The 26,176-nt window shown below is 36.1% G+C and overlaps 1 protein-coding gene across 1 annotated transcript in view; it reads right to left on the bottom strand.

The window, feature by feature from the left end:
• KCNMA1 (potassium calcium-activated channel subfamily M alpha 1) overlaps positions 1–26,176 on the bottom strand; it is an 893,014-nt gene that overhangs the window by 53,236 nt on the left and 813,602 nt on the right. The window contains 1 exon segment of the mRNA XM_074296747.1: positions 20,739–20,931. Within this exon segment, the coding sequence (XP_074152848.1) occupies positions 20,739–20,931 (193 nt within the window).

Genomic DNA, 26,176 nt, shown 5'->3' with positions numbered 1-26,176 from the left:
CTTATACACTTGTTTTACCTTTCTCCATGTCCTGTTAATATTTAATCTTGGATTCCTCTCTGTTGTTTCTTCTAACCTAAGAAAAATTGCTAAAGTAAGTCATGAAACCTTATACACTGGGGTTAATTATACATTTATTCCATCTAGCCTTAACTAGACCTTTGACCTTCATTAGTTTATAGCAACTTTAAATCAGCTTCCATTGCCTTCTTATCATACTCCCCATGGTGTGTGTTCAAAATCTCCCCTCTCCTACTTTACTGAAATAATTGGGGCTATCCATCATGAGTACCTTCATGACCCTTTCTTCACATCTTAAAACCTCTTTACATAATTTTATTTTTTCAATTGCTCTAAATGCATAGAATAATATTGCCTTCCTGCTTGCCAAAGTTAAGCTCTCCCTTACACCTCTGACCCTTTCCCTATGATATACATTAAGAACTTGCCTCATTGCTCATTAAACCCTCTCCACACACATACACATGTATGTGTATATCCCTTGACTTATTTTTACCCCTTCAACTAACTGCCATACCTTTTCCCCTTCCTCATTATCAATTTCCTATAAAGATAGTTTATCCTCCCTCTCTTTACTTCCTTATCATCCATATTTCACTCTTCAGTCCCTTGAAATCTGATTTTCAATGTTCCCACTCTACTAAAACTACTCTCCCAGAAGTCCAATGGTCTACTTTCAGCTTCACCTTTCTTGATTTTGGGGGTAGTACTTTGTGACCACTCCCTACTCTTATAATGTCTCCTTCCCTTGGCTCCATTGACAGTGTTCTCTCATTGTTTTCCTCCTTTTCTGTTTTCCCCCTTTGTTTGTTATTACCTTCAGATCCCCAAAAATGGGTCTGTCCTAAGGGATTGATCTAGGTGTTCTTTGTACATTATTCTCATAGATTAATAAATAAGTCTCTATGTCAATGACTTCTAGATCTAACTGTGCAGTTCTGATCTGGGCACCCTAGATGGTACAGTGAGTGGAGTACCAGGTCTGGAGTTAGGAAAACTCATCTTTCTGAGTTCAAATCTGACTTAAGACACTGATTAGTTGCATGATCCTGGGCAACCTGTTTTACTCAAGTAGCTTTATGAAATGAGGGTTATTATCATAGCACTTAGGTAGATGAGAGCACAGGGTTGTTGTATGATCACATGACAGTATTTTAAAGTGCTTAATATAGTAACTAACACATAGTAGGTATTATATAAACACCTATTCCCTGTCCCTTTTCCCTTCCTCCTCCCCCTTCTATTCTTGAAATCCAACTCCAGACTCCATATAGTCTATTTACCATTATTAGAATATACTTCCTTATCATTGTCTGTAAAATCCTGGTCTTCCTTTAAGGCACAAGAAACCTTCCCTCACCCTTCTCTTCTATATCTCCCAGATGGGAGTGATTTTTCCTTCCTTGAATTTTACTCGAAAACTTGGTCTTTGCTCAGTTAACCCACTGCTCAATGAGCTCCTTATTACTTCAAAGATCCAACATAAGTCCTCCGATGGCATTTAAAGCTCTTTAAGCCCTTGCCTACCTTCCCAATTTTCTCATGCTCCACTTCCTCTATTCACTCTGTGGTCCAAGTCCATTGATCTATTTTCTGTTCTTTCCCATAAAACACTCTCCAGTCTCCTGCCTTTGCATTAGCTGCTCCCTATTTCTGGAAAGCTCCTTCCACATCTCCCTCTTAGTTCACTCTTTCATTAAGTTTCAGCCTCCAGTTTCTTTAGGAGATGTTTCTCCTAATTATGGTCTCCGCTCTCCCCAGCAGCTAGTGCCTTCTTTTCCAAAGTTAACTCTCATATATTCTGGATAAATCTTATATATACTTAATAATTTATATGCTCTCTCTCTCCCTCAAGTGAACATCATTTCCTTGTGGCCAGGGTATGTTTTTACCTTTCTTTTTATTGTGGTCTTAGCGCAGTACCTAGCTCTTTGTAAGCATCTGGTGACAGAATGATTAACAACTTTGTTTCACTTTCCCAGTAACACAATGCCCCACATTGGAAAACAAAAGTGACCATAAAGTTGTCAACAAAAAGACAACAAAAGTTGTCTTTGTTTATCTAGCATATAGTATAATAAAATAGTATAGTATAATTTGAACAGATTAAATAGGGACAACAAGGGGATGCTATAGCTAAAGCTCTAGTGTCAGGAGTCTATCACCTGGGCATGCCATTTAACTTCTGGTTATCTCAGTTTCCTTCTCTGTAAAATGGGTATAATAACAATAATTCCTACTTCTCTTTTTATTTTTTAAAGCTTTTTTATTTTCAAAACATATGTGTGGATGATTTTTTGATACTGATCCTTGCAAAACCTTGTGTTCCAAATTCCCTGACCCTTCCACCTATCCTCTTCCCTAGATGGCAAGTAATCCAATATATGGTAAACATGTGCAATCCTTCTACACATATTTCTATAATTATTGTGCTGCATGAGAAAAAAAATCAGATTAATTTCTACTTCTTAATGCTGTTGTCAAACATGGTCACTGACCTCTGGGAACTGAGGGAAAAGCAGGAGAATAACCTATTATGTTCTCCTAAGACATACTAGGATTTCTTATGTGGGCTGAAATGATTCTGCCATTAAAGTCCCATTTTGATGGCTTACTGAAAGCAAGGGCAGAATCCTAGATTTCAGAACTTTAACTCCCCTTTTCAAAATCCCAAAGATTTTGAGTAAAGTTCAGTAAAGTCCACTTTTACTTGAAGGCCATGCTGGAGACATTCATAGAACTCATCACTGTATCACCATAGATTTAGAGTTGAAAGAGACTCTATTAAAAGATCATATTTTCCAATACTACTGAGGCTCAAGGAGATTGAGTTGACTTATTTTGTAATGATTTATTTTGACAAAACCACCTTGGGCAATTTGATCATAGCAAGCAATTACTTAATTACAGAGAGTTCACAATCAATTCAATGGACCAACCAATATTCATTCTTATGTACCCACTATGTGAATGCTAATTGTTAAGTGCTGAGGATATAATGTAAAGATAAAATGGTCCTTGACCCCAAAAAAATCCACTGATTTACATAGGCAACTTGATGAGATAACTGAATCTTTGATGTATGGAGGGAAAATATCATAAGTAAAAAGTTGGCAGACTGCCCTCACCTCAAAGTTTAAAGCATAGGCGTTTTAGCTCAAGGTACAAAAGGCAGGGAAGAGGATGTGAAATTTCTTTCAAATCTCTTAATGTTTAGTGACTTCAGTATATAGATTAATAATCATCCATGTATCATTTTACCTGATGACAGAATCAGAGGAAGCAGAAAGAAATCCTTGTGGAGGATCAGATGAAACAGAAGGAAGCATGACTGGTATAAGATATAGGAAAAAGAAGTACTAAAGGGAAGCTTAGTAGAGAAAATGATGGTGATTTCTGATGCAAAATGATTTAATTTATCAGATTATGTCATCTTTTGATCATATCCTATAAAATAATGAGAAGACATTGTTTTTGAGAATTTAAAGAAAAATATAAGGTATAGGAACAGAAAGTACTAAAGGAAAGCTTAGTGGAGAAAATGATACTGACGTCTCATGCAAAATATCAGATTATGTCATCTTTTAATCATATCATGTGGAATGATGAGGATACATGGTTTTGTAACCAAGGGATATTTAAGTTTTCACCTTGTTCCATTTCTTTGCATTTGCTTATTATGTTCCCTGCAACCTATCTCCTCTCTATCATCTCAGTTCATCAAAACCGTCCTCTTTCTTCATGTCTCCTCTCACTCTAACGATTCAAAGACAGAAAAGCTCTTCCAGAACTTGTTTTCTGAAATGTACATTCAGACATTTCAAATCTACTGTCCCATAACCTTATTCATCTGTTACTTCTTTTTTTGTTCAAACTCCCAATTTTGGACTGGAAGTTCCCAGAGATCAGCAACCATATCATACAATTCTTCTCATAATCTCCAAAATGCTTTACAAACAGTAGGCATTCAGTAAATGTCCAGTGCTTGACAGATCCATTTGTCTTTGATCAGATTTCATCAGGAACCTTTGAAGGTTTGAAAAGTATAAACAGAGAAGATTTTCTACACCTCTACTTGATTACACCACTACCCTTCTTCATAACTGACAATTTCCGTAGGCATTCTTCCAAGGATAACTAGCCACTGGAGACCTTCAATTCTGGGGGCGGAGTGGTCTTTTCATTTACTTCTGCTGCTTTTCCTATCCCAGCAGACTGAATAAGGTCTGGGAACCTCCACAGGTTATTCAATTGAATGAACAAAAGCCAGAAGGTGGCTTGTTTTTGCCTCCAGAAGAAAAGGGAATAATAGCCTGATCTCAACTTGTCTAGTCCCCATGCTGACAGTATTGGAGGCTAAAGTTCTGATTAATAGCAAAATTCAAACATTTACACCATTCCCATAGACAGGCAGGATGAAATGTGTGGTGCCTTAGGCTGAATCATCTCTTAATTTTTCTTGTCTGCTTTTTGTCTATTGGGAAAGAGCAAGGGCCAGATAATCCAGCTCCCCACCTTGTGGCCGGGGAAGCAGAAAACCTAGAGAATAGGGCTGTAGTGGAGAAATGGCCAAAAAAACTTCAGATCCTTGGGTTTAAGGTCCAGGTGGAGAAAAAGTTTGGTTTGTCCAAAGTGGTTTTTGTTTGTTTGTTTGTTTAAGTCACTGGGAACTGGGCTAGAAAGTTATATTTCTATGGTAAATAAATCCAGTTCTTTTCTAAGCTTATTGAGATAGTTATTCCTTGGTGACCCACTGCCCCATCTTCTTTACAAGTTGCCCTTTAGCACTTCTGGAAAGCCAGGTTTGACTCCAGAGAAACAATCTTTAGAATTCACTATCTGAGTTATTTTTTAGGGCCCAGAAATGTATGCCTTGTGTTTAAATAAAAAGGATTTAACAGGAGCCCCATAGAGAAACTTTACTGAGCATACTGCTAGGAAAGCTTTCCCAAGACAACAAAGCAGGGTGGTGAAAGAAGAATAGTGGGAAAGGCAAGAAACTCTTATGACCTTTTATAGCTGGATCTGGTTTTTTGAGAGATTCCTTAACTTTGCCAAAGACTGGCACTGGATGAGCTCCATAGAACCCTCTTATTTGCATTCTGTTCTGGAAGCTTTCCCTCCCTAGCCTTTGTCCCAAGTTGGGCACATTCTGAGAAGGGATGTTAATATGTCCTTTTCTGCAGGTTGAAAAGGAAAAAAAATATCCAAAGTTTATTTTTGCCAGCTTTTACTTTTTTATCCTGTGAAAGATCTTCAATTTTAGAAGGGTCGGGGGCAGGAATAATCTTTTTCAGCAAAGGTTCTCTATCCCCTTTGAATTTTTTTTCTTCCTTCCTTCTCCAGGAATCTATTACAAGAATTGTAAATGGAGGTCTTAAGAGGATCTCTCATGTGGTGAAATACGCTGTGTAGGAAAAATTCTCCTAAGCTGAAGTCATTTAGAAAACAGCTGCAATTGTTGCTTTGCTGAAATACATCTGAACTGCTACTCTGTGATCTGTCTTGTAATGTCCACAGAAAAAATGTTACAGTGCAGCCCCCCTCCTGTACTTGAGACCTGCTTGGGGCCCCAAGCCAACTTTTCTTTATTGTTTAGTAAGCACTTTTAATGAAATGTACTGCTCTTATTATATAGGACTCAAAATAAGATCTAAATCACAAACCAATAAAAGAAAATTATTGGGCTGGGTATCTAAAGTTACTACCCAGAGGCTACTCGAGTATAGTATTTATAAATCTCTAAACAGTTAAGTATAATTGTCTTTCTGGTTTTTGGGAAGGGAGCCAGTAGACGTTTCAGTTACAATGGAAGAAAAATATTTTAGCATTGAGCTTTGCTCATTTGGTGGATATAAAGAGAAACCTTTTTTTCCCCCATCACCATTTCAGAGTTGAACAAGAGAATATTATGGAAGTGAATTATTATGCAGGAGCAGCTGAAAAATGCTTTTCTGATTTCTGAATATGTGTGTGTATGTGCATGTGTAGGTGTGCTTGCAGAGAGACATGTTTGCATGTGAATATGAGTGCAGTAAGATTGATGGGCATTAAAGGAAAGGGAAAAACTCAGGGAGAATAGGTGTTGAAAATTAACTTGGGGATTGAAGATTGGGGTGGTCTATTATCAGTGGAAAATCCAGATGTATAGATGCTCACTAGTTTGTGGGTAGATCTCTTCTTTAGATACAAAAGCAGTGCTATGCAGGATGGTGAATAATGTTTCCACTAAAAGCTATTACCCCATCCCTTCCAAGTCCAACTATTCCTCTGTGGGTATTTATGGAAGGAAGGAAGAAGGGACTACGTATAAAGAAGAAATCCCTAAAGAATATCAAGTCAGGAAAAACTCCATAGGAGAAGGGATCTCAGACATAATCTCTCCCCTGTTTTTCTCTGGACGCCTCCAAAAAATAAAAATAAAGCAAGAATCTTTACTACACCATCCTAGAAAGGAAGTCAGCCAGCCTCTGCTTGAATATTCCTAGTTTTCACTATTTTTGAGGCTGTCCTAAATCGTACTCTAAATTTTAGGTTGTTCTTCTTTATGTATATAAAACCCTATAATAAGAATCTGTTTTAAGCAGAAGGGGCAATAAAATGGCCCATAAGGTATATGTGCTTTCATCTGCTTTTGCTTTAAAGAAGTTTATCTTAGAGGAAAAGTTGTGAGTCTAACCACAATTGCTCTGAGCCCCTACTTAGAGAAATTCTTAACATTTAGGTTGGGTACTCTACCTAGCTTTACATTTATAGTTATCTCTAGTAAATTTCTGACTTCTTTTTTGGCTGAGGTTATTTACTGGATATTTTGGGGACAATAAAGCAATTATTTATTGTATAGTGTTTATGATTAAAGAGCCAGGAGGGGAAGATGGAAAATGAGTTGGCATGGGGAAGATAGGAAGGTATATATTGTATAGGGCAAACCTCAGTGTCAAAAAATCTCATTTCTTGTACCTACTATCTGTGAAACTGAAAAAAAAAAACACTCAACTTTTCAGTGATTTAGGATCTTGCTATGATGTTATGTTATAGAAAAAACAACCATTGTATGCTAGAAGGAATATCTATAGAAGTTTCCAAAAGTTCCATATGAATGAAATCACGGAGCTATTTCCATCCCACCTTTTTATGGTAAATTGAATTTTATAGTCCTATGAATTCTACTTGAGCTCAACAAAGTAGCTGAAAGAGGAATAGACATGAAATTAGAAGACCTTTATTCAATCTTTATCTTTGCTACTAACTAGCAATGGTTCTTGGGTAAGTCCCTTAAAATTTCCAAGTCTCAGTTTTCTCATCTCTAAAATGGGAATTATGAAAATTATATCTCCTTCATGAGATACTCCTGTGGAACAGAAAATAATATATGGAACTACTTTACAAACATACTATAAAATTATTATAGATGCATACATATATATGGAGAGACATACACACACCCACACACACACATACACACACAGAAATTAATTTGAAATCTTCTTTCCCTTTTTGCATGCAAAGCCTTTCAACTATTTGGTAACAGTTACCATATTTCCTGTATTACTTCTCTAAACTGCACATCTTTAATCCTTCAACCATTCATAATAGGACACAAGTCCCAGAACTCTTCAAGACTTAATAAGCCTCTTATGAGTACTCTCTAGTTTTAAACACTCCATATTTTGCAAGTGTATGCTCTGTATCTTTTCTATTCCTCATACACAACACTTCATTTCCTGCCTCTAATCTTTTGCATTAATTGTCCAATGTTTGGAATGCTCTTAACTCCTGGCAGCCCCAGCATCATCTTCTGAATAAAGTCTTTCCTGATTTCCTGAATTACTAGTGCCCTCTCTCCCAAATTACTTTGTCTGTATATACATACATATGTATATATGTGTGTATATCTATATGCACATATATATGTATGTATTTATTTTATGTTTATAATATATACATTTATATGTTCTTATTTTCTTACTAGAATGTAAGCTCCATTGGATATAGGGTTATTTCATTCTTTATATTTGTATACTCAATATCTGGCATGATGCCTGGAATATAAAGGTATTTAATAAATCTTTTTTTGATTGATTGGTTGATATAGATAAGTCAGAGTAGAATAGGGTTAGTTGGCCAACTTCCCTTATTGGAATGATATTGCTTCTGGTAATGGTGTCAAAGTCTCTGTTTGTTTTTTCTTCAGCTGCCTTAATCTGCTAATAAAATTGAATACTAGTTGGAAGGGACTTCAGAGGTCCTTCAGTCTGCTCCGTACCTCATCAAGAATTCCTTTCATAGCTGAAAAAATATCAATCAGCCATTTATTAAACTATATAGCGGTAGCCAAGATGACTTGAATTTAAATCTTGCTTGAGATGCTTACTAGTTGTATGATGTCCCTGAGTAAATTATTAAACTTCTCAGCCTAAAGATGTATATAAATGCTAATGCTAATGATGATGTCCTGGGAATTTCATTCAGTTTACAAGGATAGAAAGACAAAAATGAGGACATCTCTGACTTCAAAGAAATGGAAGAAATCTCAGGGCACTTCTAGCTTAATTAGTACCTGAACAACAAATATTTCCTGCTACTTGCCCAAATTTTGTACCTATCTAAACTGAAAATCTTTACGAAGAAGAACCCCCCTCAATATCTCCCAGAGCATCTCCTCAACTTTTCATTAGCTTTATCATTAAACTACTTTCTAATACATAGACCTAAATTTTCCACTCTTTTGCTCTTAGCTCTGAAAAACACATTTGATACTTATTCTAAATGACAGATCTTGAAATACTTAAAGATAGCTTGCAGTATACCCTCAGCCTTCTCCTCTCCAGGATAAATATTCTCCAATTTCTTCAATCAATTTTTATACAACATATTCTTCATACTTTTCATTCTGTTCATCTTCTTCTGGGTACATTTTAGTCTACTGATGTTTTTATTAAAATGGGGCCCTGAGTGGAGCAGAATCTATAGTGCTTCAAGTGAAGCCAAAAAAGCAGGGGTAACCATCCTTATCTCAGATCAAGCAAAAACAAAAATTGATCTAATTAAAAGAAATAAGGAAGGGCATTATATCCAGCTAAAGGGTAGCAAGAATAATGAAGCAGTATCAATGTTAAACATATATGCACCAAGTGGTGCAGCATCTAAATTCTTAAAAGAGAAATTAAGAGAGCTGCAAAAAGAAATAGACAGCAAAACTATAATAGTGGGAGATCTCAACCTTGCACTCTCAGAATTAGATAAACCAAACCACAAAATAAATAAGAAAGAATTCAAAGAGGTAAATAGACTACTAGAAAAGTTTGATATGATAGATCTTTGGCGAAAGCTAAATGGAGACAGAAAGGAGTATACTTTCTTCTCAGCGCTTCATGGAACTTATGCAGAAATTGATCATATACTAGGACATAAAAACCTCAAAATCAAATGCAGTAAGGCAGAAATAGTAAATGCATCCTTTTCAGACCACAATGCAATTAAAATTACATTTAATAAAAGGCCAGGGGAAAAGAGATCAGGAAATAATTGGAAACTAAATAATCTTCTACTAAAGAATGATTGGGTAAAACAGCAAATCATAGACATAATTAGTAACTTCATTCAAGAAAATGACAATAATGAGACATCATCCCCAAATGTGCGGGATACAGCCAAAGCAGTAATAAGGGGAAGTTTTATATCTCTAGAGGCCTACTTGCATAAAATAGAGAAAGAGAGGATCAATGAATTGGGCTAACAACTAAAATTGCTAGAAAAGGAACAAATTTAAAAACCCCAGACAAACACGAAAGTTGAAGTTCTAAAAATAAAAGGTGAGATTAATAAAATTGAAATTAAAAAAAACTATTGAATTAATTAATAAAACTAAGAGTTGGTTCTATGAAAAAACCAACAAAATAGACAAACCCTTAGTAAATCTGATTTAAAAAAGGAAAGAGAAAAAGCAAATTGTTAGTCTTGAAAATGAAAAGGGAGAACTCACTACTAATGAAGAGGAAATTAGAACAATAGTTAGGAGCTACTTTGCTCAACTTTATGCCGATAAATTCGATAACTTAAATGAAATGGAAGAATACCTTCAAAAATATAGCTTGCTCAGATTAACAGAGGAAGAAGTAAATAGTCTAAATAGTCCCATTTCAGAAAAAGAAATAAAACAAGCTATTAACCAACTCCTTAAGAAAAAATCCCCAGGGCCAGATGGATTTACAAGTGAATTCTACCAAACATTTAAAGAACAACTAACTCCAATGCTATATAAACTATTTGAAAAAATAGGATTGAAGGAGTCCTACCAAATTCCTTTTATGACACAGACATGGTACTGATACCTAAACCAGGTAGGCTGAAAACTGAGAAAGAAAATTATAGACCAATATCCCTGATGAAAATCTTAAATAAAATATTAGCAAAAAGACTATAGAAAATCATCCCCAGAATAATACACTATGATCAAGTGGGATTTATACTGAGAATGCAGGGCTGGTTCAATATTAGGAAAACTATTAGAATAATCTACTATATCAATAACCAAATTAACAAAAATCATATGATCATCTCAATAGATACAGAAAAAGCATTTGATAAAATCCAACATCCATTCCTACTAAAAACACTTGAGAGTATAGGAATAAATGGACTATTCCTTAAAATAATAAGGAGCATATATTTAAAACCATCAGTAAACATCCTATGCAATGTCAATAAACTGGAACCTTTCCCTGTAAGATCAGGAGTGAAACAAGATTGCCCACTATCACCATTACTATTCAATATAGTACTAGAAATGCTAGCCTTGGCAATAAGAGCTGAGAAAGAGATTCAAGGAATTAAAGTAGGTAATGAGGAAATCAAGCTGTCACTCTTTGCAGATGATATGATGGTATACTTGGAGAACCCCAAAGACTCTGCTAAAAAGCTATTAGAAATAATTCAGAACTTTAGCAAAGTTGCAGGATACAAAATAAATCCACATAAATCCTCAGCATTTTTATACATTACCAACACAATCCAATAGCAAGAGATACAAAGAGAAATCCCATTCAAAATAACAGTCGATAGTATAAAATATTTGGGAATATATCTACCAAAGGAAAGTCAGGAATTATATGAGCAAAATTACAAAACACTTGCCACAAAAATAAAGTCAGATTTAAATAATTGGAAAGACATTAACTGCTCTTGGATAGGCCAAGCAAATATAATAAAGATGACAATACTCCCTAAACTAATCTATTTATTTAGTGCTATACCAATCAGACTCCCAAGAAACTATTTTAATGACCTAGAAAAAATAACAAAAAAAAAAAATCATATGGAAGAATTTCACAGGAAGTAATGAAAAAAAAATCAAATGAAGGTGGTCTAGCTGTACCTGATCTAGAACGATATTATAAAGCAAGTCACCAAAACCATTTGGTATTGGCTAAGAAATAGAATAGTTGATCAGTGGAATAGGTTAGGTTCACAGGGTAAGACAGTGAATAAAAATAGCAATCTAGTGTTTGACAAACCCAAAGATCCCAACTTTTGGCATAAGAATTCATTATTTGACAAAAACTGCTGGGAAAACTGGAAATTAGTATGGCAGAAACTAGACATGGACCCACATTTAACACCACATACTAAGAAAAGATCAAAATGGGTCCAAGATTTAGGCATAAAGAATGAGATCATAAATAAATTAGAGGAACATAGGATAGTTTACCTCTCAGACTTGTGGAGGAGGAAGGAATTTGTATCCAAAGGAGAAGTAGAGATCATTATTGAGCACAAAATAGAAAAAATTGATTACATCAAATTAAAAAGCTTTTGCACAAACAAAACTAATGCAAACAAGATTAGAAGGGAAGTAACAAATTGAGAAAACACTTTTACAGTTAAAGGTTCTGATAAAGGCCTCATCTCCAAAATATATAAAGAATTAACCTTAATTTATAAGAAATCAAGCCATTCTCCAATTGATAATGGTCAAAGGATATGAACAGACAATTTTCAGATGATGAAATTAAAACTATTTCGACTCATATTAAAGAGTGTTCAAAATCACTATTGATCAGAGAAATGCAAATTAAGACAACTCTGAGATACCACTACACACCTGTCAGATTGGCTAAGATGACAGGAACAAATAACGATGAATGTTGGAGGGGATGTGGAAATGATACTGTATGAGGATGTATTCTGATGGAAGTAGATATCTTCAACATAGAGAAGAGCTAATCCAATTCCAAATGATCAATGATGGACAAAATCAGCTACACCCAGAAAAGGAACACTGGGAAATGAATGTAAATTACGAGAAAATGAGACACAAGAAGAAATGACCTATTCAGTGTTACATAGTTAATAATTGATGGAGTTTGGACCAAAACCCAAAGGCTTTAGCTTTCGTTTGCTGAATCATCTTGTTTTTTCTCCTTTGTACTGGGATGCATTTTAGAATTTATTTCCTCTGATGATTGATATTCTTTAATTCAGGTTTGTTTGTTTTGTTTTGTTTTGTTTTGGGGATTAAAGGCAAATCTGAGATGAAAAAAAAAAGATAAAAATAAATAAATACATACATACATACATAAAAATAAATTGAAAAAAAAAAGGAGCATTTCTCCAGGTCCTATGAGGAGCGTTAAAAATAAAAAAAGAAAAGAAATAAAGAAATAAAATTTTAAAAAAATGGGGCCCTGAAAGCTGAACACATTAACACTATATATGCTCTGACCAGGATGTAACATAAAAGAAATACAACATTCTTCACCCTGGATGTCATGTTCTCATAACTAAGTTTACTATAATATTACATTTCTCACATCCTCTTTTCTCCTAGACATGGCAACCATCTTGGTAAAAACCCTTGTTACCTCCAAATCATCCTACAGTCAAAGTCTGCTGCTTGGTCTCACTGTCGTATGTATCCCACACACACACACACACACACACAATGCAACTTATTCCATAATCAATAGCTAAAGGCTGACCATGGCATCTCCTTAAATGAATAATTATAATGTCTCCCTGTCACCCCCAAGATCAAGTATAAAATTCTCCCTTTGATTTTTAAGTGCCTTTACAACCTGTCCCTTCATATGTTTTCAGTATCTTCTATGTACACTGTGATTCACTGAAACAATGTTGTTCTTCCTCTAGACTCTGCCTTTTTTTAACCAGCTGTTGTCCAAACCTGGAATGCTCTCCCTCCATATCTCCATGGCTCCCTGTCTCCCTTCAAAACTTAGCTTTAATATCACCCCTAATTTTTGCAAGAAGAAACAAGAAGATCCAGAAGGAGAAAATAGAGAATGAGTTGGGGTGGGGAAGACAGGAGTGTATATATTATATAGAGCAAGCCTCAAGTGTCAAAAAAATCTCATATCTTGCACCTACTATCTGTGCCCCTCAATACTAATGTTTTCCTTCTGAGTTCATCTCATTTAGTCTGCATATCTTTGATACATTTAATTGTATATTGTCTCCTCCATTAGATTGCAAACCCCTAGGAGGAAGAAACTATGTTTTTGTCTTTCTTTGTAGTCCTATTGCTTAGCACAAAGTAGGGCACATAGTGAACACTTAATAAATACTTGACTTGACCTTTATAAAGACTGCTATATTATTGATTTGGATGTTGCTGTGACACTATATGTGTATGTATGTGAATGTGCACTGGTGCAGTATATAATATCATATTTTTATTTACATATGAATATAATATAACAATATAAGTATGTATATACATATATATCCATGTATATGTGTGTAGTACATGTGTGTGATATATAACAATATAATTTTATTGATATATATGTGTGTATATATAATAATTGTGCATATACATATGCACATGAATGTATGTGCATGTGTATGTATTATATTGTGCATGCATGCAGTATATAATTTTATTTACATGGATATGTATGTATAATATAAAAAAATAATTGATGACTTGATGTTCTATTACTCTAGACTACAAAATTCCAGAACTCCCAAGTTCAGAGACATGCCAATTTCAGCTTCCCCAGCAGTAGAGAGTATAGTTGTGTACAACTACATATCACATTTTCCTAGGAACCACTTCGACCAAGTCTCCCCAACTTCTGATTTCATACAGGAGCTCTCATGACTGATTTTTTTAGCTAAATGCAGAATTTTATTATTTATCTAATTGCTTCCAGCCTCTTTTCTATAGGGCAGACTGTGAATCTGGGCACCTCACAGATGCTTTCAGAATCTTCCACCACTAAGACTCTCTTTGCAGATGTGCTGTGAGCCTCCCAGGTGGTGTGAGCATGGGCTTTTTGTCATTCATAGATGTAACAGTGGTGCAGTCATTTAGTTTTTTCTTTAGTACAACTAAGATAAATTTCAATTATAGAAGTATATCATCATGGACCTCCAAGTCCTCCTTTAACCCTTTCCATGCAGTGAAGGTTGTTATACTTCCAAAGAAAACTTCACTTCCTATAGAAGACTCACAACTCTCACTCTCATGTCAGACGCTGGAGAATCTAGGCTCCACTATCTGGAGCATTATGAATGAACAATGTAACACTTGCAGACTATGTTTCTAAGGACATGTATGTCAGCGCTACTGTATATATTTACAGATATACTCAGGAAAATCTGCTTATCTTGAAGTGATAGTCTGATTTACATAAACATGTGAAGTAGTAAACAGAATTCTTACTGAGAATTAGGAAAGCTTTTCACCTAATTTCTCTTCAACATTTACTAGCTCTTTGATTAAGTTCTTTAACCTTTCAGAAACTCAGTTTTCCCTTCTGTAAAATGGAGATTACATCTCTTTTTTCTACTGCATAGGGCCTCAAGTGACTTAACATGTGAAAATGATGACTTTTTCTATATGTGTCTAATATGTCATAGAGGATAGAGAACTGATTGCAAAATCAGAAGACCTGGGGCCAAACCCCACTTCTGAACATCCTGGTACCATGATACTGGGCAAGTCTCTTAAACCTTCAATGATCCAAACATTGCTCTAAGACTCTAAGTTTTACAGAAGTTGTTGCCCTATTTTGGTAAAGATAGCACTGGTCTTCAAAGAGGCCATTCTTTGCCTCAACTGCATAGTCTTAATTACTGAATGGATATTACCCCAGACAAACTGAGACCTATTAAAGACCTTAGCTTAAAAGGCTAAAGTCTCCCACTGAGTCCAGTTAGCCTGATCTATATTGGGCTGTTGGACTGGAAGGGAAAGTGAGACAGGTGACCTTGTACAGTAAGGTCTCCCTCTCTTCAGTCTATTTGACTTGCATGTCATATCATCACCTCCCTGATGTTCTGGTCATCTGTGAGAACAAAGAACAATTAACAATATGTGAAAAATATAAATTAGATTTGGAATATTAAACTTTAGAGATAATTTATTCAGATATTTTCATTTTACAAATGAGTCTAAAGAACTTGTGTCATGCTATACATATGATGACATTTTGATTCTCTTCAAGAATGAAAGCCAATCGCCACTTATTTTCTTTCTTTCCTCCCTCCCTCCCTCCCTCCTTCTCTTCCTTCCTTCCTTCCTTTCTTCCTTCCTTCTTCCTTCCTTCCTTTTTTTCATCTATCCATCCACCCATCTATCCATTTATCTCTCTATTTATCCATATATATACACATCTATACATATATGTATGACAAACTAATATGTACATGCATGTGTGTATATGGCAAATAAACATCTCTAGATTCATCTGTGTATATACACATATACCCACATGTGTTTTATGTAGACATGTATACATACAGATGTATGTATATGTTTCTATATATGCAAATATATGTATAGCAAGCCACAACTTCATATCTATATACTTGTATATCTATACACCTATCTATCTATCTATCTATCTATCATGACAAGAAAGTTTGTCTGGACTTCATTTGCATGTGTGTAAATATACATATACAAATTGTTTATGTGTATATGCATATACATATATATGTGTATATAAATATCTGTAAGATATATATTTTAAATGCATATTTCTGTTTTCTTCTATCCTATATACCATATCCTATACATAAAAATAATATTAATGATTTTCAATGATCTTTACATCTGTTCTCATTTAAGCCCCTAGGCAGTAGCTACCATAAATATCATCAGCATTTTGTCAAGTGGAAACTGAAAATCCTGAGAGATTAAATGACTTGTGTGTATAGCCATGTATACACATGTATATAATGTATGTGGACATAAGGTGATATGATAGAATAGAAATAGCTTTGGTTCTAATTGCCAGATGACCAGATTCCAATCTTGCTTGTGTTACTTACTACCTATGAGAGCTAAAGCAAATCAATTTACCTTAGTGGACCCCTGTAAAAATGACAATACCTGAGATCTCTAGTAGCTCTAGTTCTAGGATCATAAGATACACATGTAAACATACACATTGACCCCTTTCCATGAGCACAAATTAAAGCATTATGACACAGTGGATGAAAAGTTGTCTTTGGAATATAGAAGACCAACTTCTGTCACTTCTGACAAATTCTATTGCTTTCTATGTATCCTTAGTGCTTAGCACAATATCTGGCACCTAATAAACTCATTCTTGACTGACTATATGATTCTGAGAAAATCATATCATCTTTAAGTCCCTCCAGGGGCTTAGATTATATGTTACATAGATTATATGTTACAGTTAGTGGACATTTGTCATTAGTGAGGGAAGATCTCAAATAGAAGTTTCCCCCAAAAGGGAGGGGGATATGTAAGCTTTTCAATTCACAAACTCAGCATTTGAGCAACATCATGTGTATTTACATCTAGACTATTTCAAAGAGTAGAATCAAATGGCAATGTGAAAAGGGCCCCTTTTCCTCCTTCCCTCCCTAGCCAAGGCAGGGCTAAGGGTTTTTGCTGCCTAGACAGGCATTGTAAGCTCCGCTATTTGTCCTTTAGAATCAAGGGAGGGGGATAGAGTCTGGCAAAGCCTCTGTTGTGTCGGCCGATTTAAATTGAAATGTTTTCCCTAGATAAATGAGTGTTAAATAATACACCAGATCTCCAAGCAGAGGAAAGTGACAGTCACTCTGTAAATAAAGGCACTTAGTTGCTGGTAAAGAGCTGTAAAGTGGTTCTGAGCTGATGTTTGCTGACCAGCAGAAGCAGCTTTACCTGCTTTATGTAATTGTTGCTGGAGTCCTGACTACCCTATATTAGAACTGATTCTCACGGCCCAGGCTGTCACGCCGGATTGTCTAGTGACCAGGGTGTGCTGTGAATCAGTCTAATTGTTTTTGACCATCACATCCCAAATCTTTTGGAAAACCTGCATTCAAGTCCTCATCTAGCCTTACTCTGAAGCTAGAGGAGAATCTAGAAAGGAAAGGAGGAATATTAATATTTTGGTTATCTAGGTAATGTGATAACCTGTCTCAGGGCTTATAGACCAAATCAAAAGATAGCAACAGTCACAGGACTTGATTCTACCTGGCTGTTTGAAAAGCAGGAAGAATATGACTTTGGAGCTTGGTGGCTATTGAAGTAAATGAAAAAGTGAACTACTGTTTGGTCTGATCTTTTTCTACCAGCATTGATGGCATCAGAGTCACCAAGGGGATCCAAGTGATTCCATAGCATAATAAAGAATGAAGAAAAGTGAAAATTACATCTACTGAGTTAAAAAAAAAAAATTATCCCAGTTAAGACTCTGAGGAATGATTTTGTTTTCTTTCCTCTTCTCAGGCACCTTCCAACCTTTCAACAAATCTCAGAGCATATAATGTGTTTTAAAATTCCCAGACTCCTTTAGTTTGACCATGTCCAATACCTAGCTGAACTATCATTTGAGATTGCTAGGGTTCGAGTCAAGTAGGTAATGGTTATAGACCTTGGAGGTCTTTGTGAGCTTGGGAGACACACTTGGACTTAAAGACACTGAGAGCAGAAATAAATTCTACATGTTTTTCATTTTCATAATATCATAGATTAAGACTTAGCTATCAAGGGCCTTAGAATTGTGCTAGGCCAGCCTTAGGAACTGAGACCCAAGCAAGTAAAATTACTTGCCTATATGTTTTACATGTAGAGAGCCAAAACTAGATCTTTTAACTCCTAACCTAGTGTTCTATCTATTCCACCATACTGTTGGGTACTTCTTTAGAGAAAAAATGCTACCATTGGGAAAACTAGAGTAAGAGGAAAAGGAAAAAACTGAATTTTCTTGCCTTTCTCCTCTAACTAGGGTCAAGATTTTGCCCTCAGCTAGGAACAGAATGCTTTTCCCAAAGTCACCTACTAGGAATATAGTGAGCTAAATGTTAAGCAAATCAAGAGAAAACCACCATAAACTGGAAGTTTTAAATTGAGTTTAGGAATTGATGATTCATTGACTCTTGTGTTGGAAATATTTATACAATAAAAGCCAACTGTAATTATGGACAGAGGTAATGCTATCTTACATTTCCATGGTGTGTTAGATTTTCAAGAAGCTTTCCTTGAGTTAAGTGCGTGAAGATTAGCTCTATCTGACAGGTGAGAAAGCTGCAGCTTTGAGACATCAATACTTTGCTCAAAGACATAAAGCTTATATGGATCTAAGTAAGAGACTTTCAAAATCATCCTGTTTTGATTCCAAACTCAGTGATCATTCTGCTAAAAACATCCTGCCCCCACCCCAAATCCCAAGTTCTATTGAAAGAGGTGTTCTGCATCATCATGGTAGGTAGACACATTTGGATTTTGATATAATGAGATTCATGGGATATTAAAATGCTCTATGCTGTGTCAAGTTTTTAAGCTCCCTGAGGACATTCCTTTGTTTGTTTGTTTTGTTTTTATTTTTGTTTTTTCTGAAGTGGGGTTAGGTTACTTGCCCAGGGTCACAGCTAGGAAGTGTTAAGTGTCTGATACCAGATTTGAACTCGGGGCCTCCTGAATTTCAGAGCTGGTACTGTATTCACTGCACCACCTAGCTGCCCCAGGACATTTCCTTTGCAAACAATTGTCCAGATTTCTCAGCCTGGGAGTGGGGAAAATGTACATTTTATTGGCAGTGGGGTAGATGTGCATTTTATGCGGTATCCACTCTCAGGGAGAGAGTTAGTAAGCTGACAAAAAATCTTTTAAGTGGGTGAATAACATGTCGTGATTTTTTTAAAACAAGGTTTGTTTCAGACATATTCATTGTGTCTCTACTGCTACCTGGAGGTGGGTAGGTGGGGAAAAGGTTCAGGATTTGTCAGAAACAATCACTTCTCTGGCTCCAATCCAGAACTGCACTGATCAGTCCGCCTATCTTTATTCATCAGCTACATTTAGCTAAGTGACCCCAGTGGTGTGATCAGTGTACATCACAGCTGCTGTTCTGGACATTCAAAAGGCTGATTTATTCTAAACAAGCCTGTTTGTGTGTTTCTCTGTGTGTGTTTGCATGCATAAGTGAGAGTATGTATGCACAAATGTATGTGCATGTACTACCAACACATGCATGTGCATATTTGTGCAAATGTATGTGTGCTTGAATGTATTGTGAGCAAGTATATTTGAGTATATTTGGTGTAGTAGGTATTTATGAGAATGAGTGCATGTGTTATATATGCATGTATATGTGAGAATGGGACATTCTGTTTGCATGTGTTTATACACATGTGTGAGTATATGATTGAGTATGTGTTGTGTGCATGTATTTGTGCAAGAGTATGTGTGTGTTTATGTACATAGTGAGTATGTGTTTGTAATTGCAAAAATGGACATGTGTGTGAGAATGTGTTCAGTGAGATTGTTCACATGTGTGAGTTTGCATGTATTACATGTCTGTTTATGTGTATAAGAAAGAACTGCATTGTACTTTTAGACATTGTGAGAGTGTGCATGTGCATTTTGATGGAATGTGAGTATATGCATGTGTTTGCATGTGTGCAAGATGGTATGCATGGGTATTTGTAGAGATGTGTAAAAATGTGCACTCTTGTATTTGCATGTATTATAAGTACATTGTGTTTGCACATGTGCAGGAGTGTATGTGTTTGCATGAGTGTATTGTTTGCATGTATATGTGAGAGTGTGGGTGTGTGAATGTGTACACTCATATGTGTTTGCATTTATGTTTCTAGTATATTTGTATGTAGGTGTGAAGGCGTGTATATGTGCATAATGCAAAAGTGTAAGTATACTATGTGTCTGTGCATATATGTATGACTGCATGTATGCATAGTGCTCATATGTGTGTAAACATTTGCATATATATTTGCATGTATGTTGTGTAAAAATGGACAATGTGTGCACATATATGTTTGAGGCTACTGTGTGTATGCAGGTTTTATTATGTGTTTATTATTAGGGTAAGCCTGGTGATTGCACTGTTTGTTTATGTCATTACTACATGCATTGTACATGCATTTTGTGAGTGTGTGCATATGTGTTTGCAGGTTGTGTATATCATTGCATGCATTTGCAGATGCGAGTACACGTGTGCCTTTTTACATGTGTGTGTGAGATTATATGCACACCTATTTCCCTGTAATCTGAGAGCAAGTGTGTGTGCTTGTGCAGCTCTCCAGCCTGCTTTCTGTGAGAGTGGGAAGAAGCAGCAGATGCCCCCTTTAAAAGCTATCCCAGCAATGAGCGGGTTTCACTGTCAGCCTGGCTGATGCAAGCTCTTTGAATTACTGAATGAAGGATATTCCTCTTGCCAGGTCCTGTCCCCTGTAGGCACTGCAGGGGAGTATTATAGGGCAGTCCTTACCTTGGGAATTAGCCTGTAAGACCCCAATGCTGTCATCAAACTGCATAGATTTGATGTTGAGTGACGCCAGGATGCATTCCTTGTCCTGCAGCGAAGTATCATCAATATTATTCTGATTGGCTGACAGGATAACGCACATGTCACAGAGGTTGATGTTGACAGCCCTTAAATCAGCCCGACTTAATGGTGTACCCTTTGGCAGAGAAGGAAAAAAAGGTGGGGGCAAGGAAAAAGAGAGACAGAGAGAGACAGAGAGACAGAGAGAGATGTGGGGAGAGGGGAGAGAGAAAAAAATAAAAACAAATTAAAGATTGAGAAGGAGCTTTGGGAAATTATTTAACAAGTATCTGTTTTATGCCCTGACATTAAGCTAGCCTAACTATATACCAGGGAATAGGAGTCGTATGTTAATCTAAAGGGTACTTGGTGCTGATGGCAGCATTTTAGGCTTCCTCCCCATATTCAATCAAGCTATTACTAACAAACAGGGAAGAGGAATAATAGCAGGGTCCTGCATCTCCTCTCTGTTTTGAAATTGTCCTGATTCAAGTCACCATCCTGTGGAAACCTCCCAGCTTTCAGAATGGAACAAGGGAGTAAGTTTTAAATGTCTGCTTATATAATGGCAGGTCACTTCCCGGCTCAGGCAAAAAGAGGAAAAAAATAAAGATTGGGGAAAAAAAACAAGTCATGTTCTTGGTGCAGTTCAAAGAAGATGGCATGGGGCAGTAATGGAGGCCATGTAGAGCTGGGGAGGGGGTGCCATTGTGATAGGACTTCAGTTTGGTCATAAACATTTGGGAAAGGGGAGAAGAACTCTTCTGTGTGTCTCTATGTATATGTGTGTCTGTGTGTGAATGAGTGTGTGTACGAGGTGGAGCTGGATTCTTCTCTTAATTGATGGAAATTGTGATTAGTCCTGTGGGTGCAAAGTGGTCTTTGTATTAAGTCTATTCAGAGCCCTGATGGGAGGAGTGAGAAAGATAGATCCCCTTAGGGCTGAGCCATGCTAGAATACCTGGGAACATATATGGGGCTGATTTCCTGAAACATTGTCTTTCATGGTGCTCAGCATCTGTCTCCAAATGAGCTAAAAGAGCAGTGGATTTTAAGTCTGTAGACACTGGGTTGGAAGAGGTCTTAGAACTCTCTTAGTCCAATTGCCATCCCCATGCCCCAGTTTTGTAGTTAAGGAAACTGAGAGATGGCTTGCCCAAAGTCACCCAGACAGCACGTGATCACTTCCCAAATCAGATTTAATTCCCTTATGTGATGCTGCTTCCTAAACTAAAGGCATCACTTAGATTAAAAACTAGAGCTTTTTGCAAGGTGCAGTAGGGGCTCTCTACAAAACTTGAATTGGTGGTTAATGGCTATGGGGGGGGGGAGAGGCTGAAGAATATAAAGGTAAGGAACTACACTGTTAGGAGAAGTCATGTTGATAGGAACCCATATGTTGCATAAGAATGAGATGTCAAGATTGTCTATTAAGAATATACTGGTGAATTTGTTTGATATATTGACCAGAGAGACTAGGGAGGGCTTCCATGGAACCATGAAGAAAACTTGGCCATTATAGGTGTTCTGAAACTCAATGATCTTAGGAACTTATGCTTTCTCTTCAGAAAATCAGAGGAAAGCTTCAAAAAAGGAGGGAGCTATAATGTTATTTAGAACCTTAAAAGCCTAAAATCTATGGAAGGGATTTTGGGAGGTCATATTAAAAAAATTAATAAGACTTAAAAAGCCATAGCCTGTTTCTGTTTAAAACTTTCAATGACTCCTTATTGTCAAATGAGTAAAGTTCTAGCTTCTAATTCTGGTCTTCAGGCTATTCTAAGGTGGGGCTTAAACTTTTTTACCCCCTTTCATCCAAGAAATGGATATATAAAGTATATAAAATAGGCAGACAAATCAAACATTTACTGATAATAAATCATAATTTCTCAATCCCCACATTCAGTTATAAATCCCCATATGAGATCATGAACCACAGTTTAAGAAGCTGGGCTCTATATTCTGGCACCATTTAATTTTTGAAACTTCATAACTAATTTAAATCCACTCCACATACTATGTATGCTGCTATGAGCCCCTATACATGCCATGTGCTTTCCAACCTCAACGCTTTGCACATAATTCTTTAATTTCCCTTGTCATCTGCACTTGTGAACTTCCTGTCTGAATAATATAGTGAAATTCAAATATCACCTCCTTAAAGAAGGCTTTCTGGATGCACTCAGTAGTAAGGATCTTTTCATCTTAAAACCCACTTTATTCCTGTCTTAGCCATTAATGATACTTTTTTTTTAATGCTATAATGAGAGGCAGAGCTCTTACCACAATGTGATGGATTTATGGATAGAACTCATCTGGTTCAACCACCTCATTTTACACAAGAGAAAACTGGGGTATGGAAGGGTCATGAACGGATTGTTCAAGATGATGTAAGAGAGTCAGAATTTGAACACAGGTCTTAATGCCTCCAAATTCAATAATCTTTCCATTATACTATCACCTTCAGTGTTCTAATAGTCTCTCTGTGTTTAGCCAAAGCAAGAAGAACAGTATTGAAAACTCCATATAATAATAATCTTTATACCTCAAAGCCAAACCAAAGCAGACTGAGGTGAACCTCTGATCATGAGATTCCTTCTCTCCACTCATATGCCATTATCCTAGCTCAGTCTTCATCCTCTCTTGGCTGGACTATGACAATAGTCTCTTATATTTTCTAACTTCTCTCTCTTTTGTTCTATTCTCTCTCACCATATATTACAACTTCTCTCCCTTTTTGTTCTATTCTCTCTCACCATATTATTTCTCACTCAACAACTTTCAATGACTAACTCTTGTTTCTAGAATAGCATTTTTTCAGCCTGGTATGTCCTTCACAATCTGGCTCTAGATTCTCTTTGTGAACATTTCCATTTCCATTTTTTCCTCTTTATATTCCAAAATGGTCTATTTGCTGTTCTCTGATTTGGGCTATTTCCTACCTCTATGTCTTGAAAAAGGTTGTTCACCTGTGCCTGAAATATACTCCCTTTTCACCTTCTGCCCCTCTTTGAATCTTTTGTTTCCTTTCAGACTTATTTCACATGTCTTCTAAAAGGAGATTTTCCTGATTTCCTCGAGTTAGTGTCAATATCCTCTACCTTTTGAAAATGGTTTAGCATTTGCATATGACATGATATATCTATCCAGATAGAACACACTCTCCTTAAAAGACAAAAATGATTTCATTTTAGCTTTTTTTTTTTTTTCCCCCATCCCCAACAGCTAGCAGAGTTCTGGACATCGAGTAATCATTTACTAAATGCTGCCTAAATTACTTTTTAATTGATTGCCCAACCTTGATTATATGGCAGGCTATCATTTTCCTCAATGACCACTTTGGGGGAAGATTCACCAGATCTCCTGGACTATATTCCAAGATGCTATTTTCTCATTTCTAAATAGTGGCTCCTCTTCTAAAGGGGAAATTTTGAGGGAGAAATTAGACAAGCAATCCTTTATAAATACTGGTGGTAGTTTGGTTACAGGCATCAATATATTTCTGGAAAGTGGACTGAGTGACAAGGAAGGATGGGCATAGGTTTGAACATTTTCTGACCTAAGGCACTATTCTCCCAGAGAAGAAGCAATTTATTTTTCCTCCCTTGTGAGATTGTTTATTTGCCAATGAGTGGCACTCTAGGTTAGAGAATAGAATGCCAGAATTGTAGTCTGAAAGACTTGGGTCAAGTATTGTTTCTGATATATACCATCTGTATGACTTTGAGCAAGTCATTTGACAGTCCTTCAGGCAACTTTCCAAGGCTACAGGCTATAGACAATTTGCCAGTAGAGCTCAATAAAGGGAATTTCAATACCAGAAGATATTGGTTTACTGATAAAAACCAAAGATGTAGGCAAAAAAAAAAAAAAAAAAAAAAAAAAAAAACCAAAACAAATAAACAAAGTGTATTCTAGTCATCTGTATCTATAATCATTTAATTTCCACTTAGACTAGTAGCAATGAAATAGGAAAACACTAGCACATTTGGGCAAGCATGTGTTCTAAATACAAAAAGAATAAATGATATCAATGGAAACATCTTGTGTTTCTCTGGGCTTTTGCTTTGTATAGAGCATTACTTAAATAGTGAAATATGTGAAAACATATGTGGAAGCCCATTTTGTACAAATGTGCCAGGCCTGCGGACACAAGATTTTAGAGTATTTGAAATGATCCTATAAAATCTGAGAATCTATGTATGCATTTACATGTGTCAATCCATTGAGTGAGCTCCAGGAATCGATGAGCAATTACCCCAAAGGATGCAAAGGATATACAAAGGCTAACTTTGGTGCAGCCCAGTGAAACAGTGGCAACTTGATCAAAAATTGTTTTAAGTTCTGCCAAAAAGATGTCCCCAATTGCCCATTTAGAGCATGCTGGGCAGAGAAATGATTAAGGAGAGATGATAGAATTAGCAAAATTTATGAATTGCATATAAGGGATGAGTGTGTACATCTGTTGGTGGGCAGAGGCATGTGTTGAGTTGGGGCTTTACCTATATATCTCTGTGACTATTTATCCATGTGCATATGCATATGGATATGCATAGATTAAGCCTGTTGTTTTTTGATTTGTGTATGTTAACCATGGATTCAGAAGCACTAGATCTGACTGTCAAAATATAAATGATGGGAACTGGCAAAAGGTATTAGGTAGAGATCAGTGCCCTAATGTTCCTTTCAAAAATAGAAGAATGAGATTTTTCTATTAATTCAAGTTTATTTTTTCCCCTCTTTCTTTCTAGCATTCTAGAAGCTGACACCAAAAATCTGAAATTGTATGGAAAGAAGTTTATCAATTACCCAGGGAGATTGAAAGGTATAATCATATCTGATATCATTTCATAAGAATATGTTTTTCCAGCAAAAGGATAAATGTTAGGAAAGACCTATTTTCAACATGGGAAACAACAAAAAACATTGGCTATTTCAACCTCCAAGAACTATTTTTTAGAGCTTATGATATATATATATATATATATATATATATATACATTGAAAAATCAGCAAAGATAAAGTTCCTATATTCTTCAGTCCAAGCTCTATCACACTGATTTTAGGGCCAAAGATAATAAAACCTTCCTCTGTTGATTATGTCCAATTTATCTTATTATCTTGTTTGTACATAGTTGTTTTCCTTAAGTGGAAGGACTGTGTTTGTCTTTATTTATATCCTGTTCTTACCACAATGCCTGGCACATAGTGGGTACTTAATAAACACTTTGATTGGATTTTGTGTCCAATGTGTTTTTAAGTGTATGCTATCAGATTTAATCATACTCCAGATGACAATAGCCCCAAGAACAGAGTTTCCAGTGGAAAGGCTAGTCTGCCAATAGCTGTGGGGAGAAAAGGGCAGGAAGACCAATAGAAAT

The sequence above is a fragment of the Sminthopsis crassicaudata genome, chromosome 2 (assembly GCF_048593235.1).
Source record: "Sminthopsis crassicaudata isolate SCR6 chromosome 2, ASM4859323v1, whole genome shotgun sequence".
NCBI lineage: Eukaryota > Metazoa > Chordata > Mammalia > Dasyuromorphia > Dasyuridae > Sminthopsis > Sminthopsis crassicaudata.
This window is presented reverse-complemented; position numbering and strand designations above follow the sequence as displayed.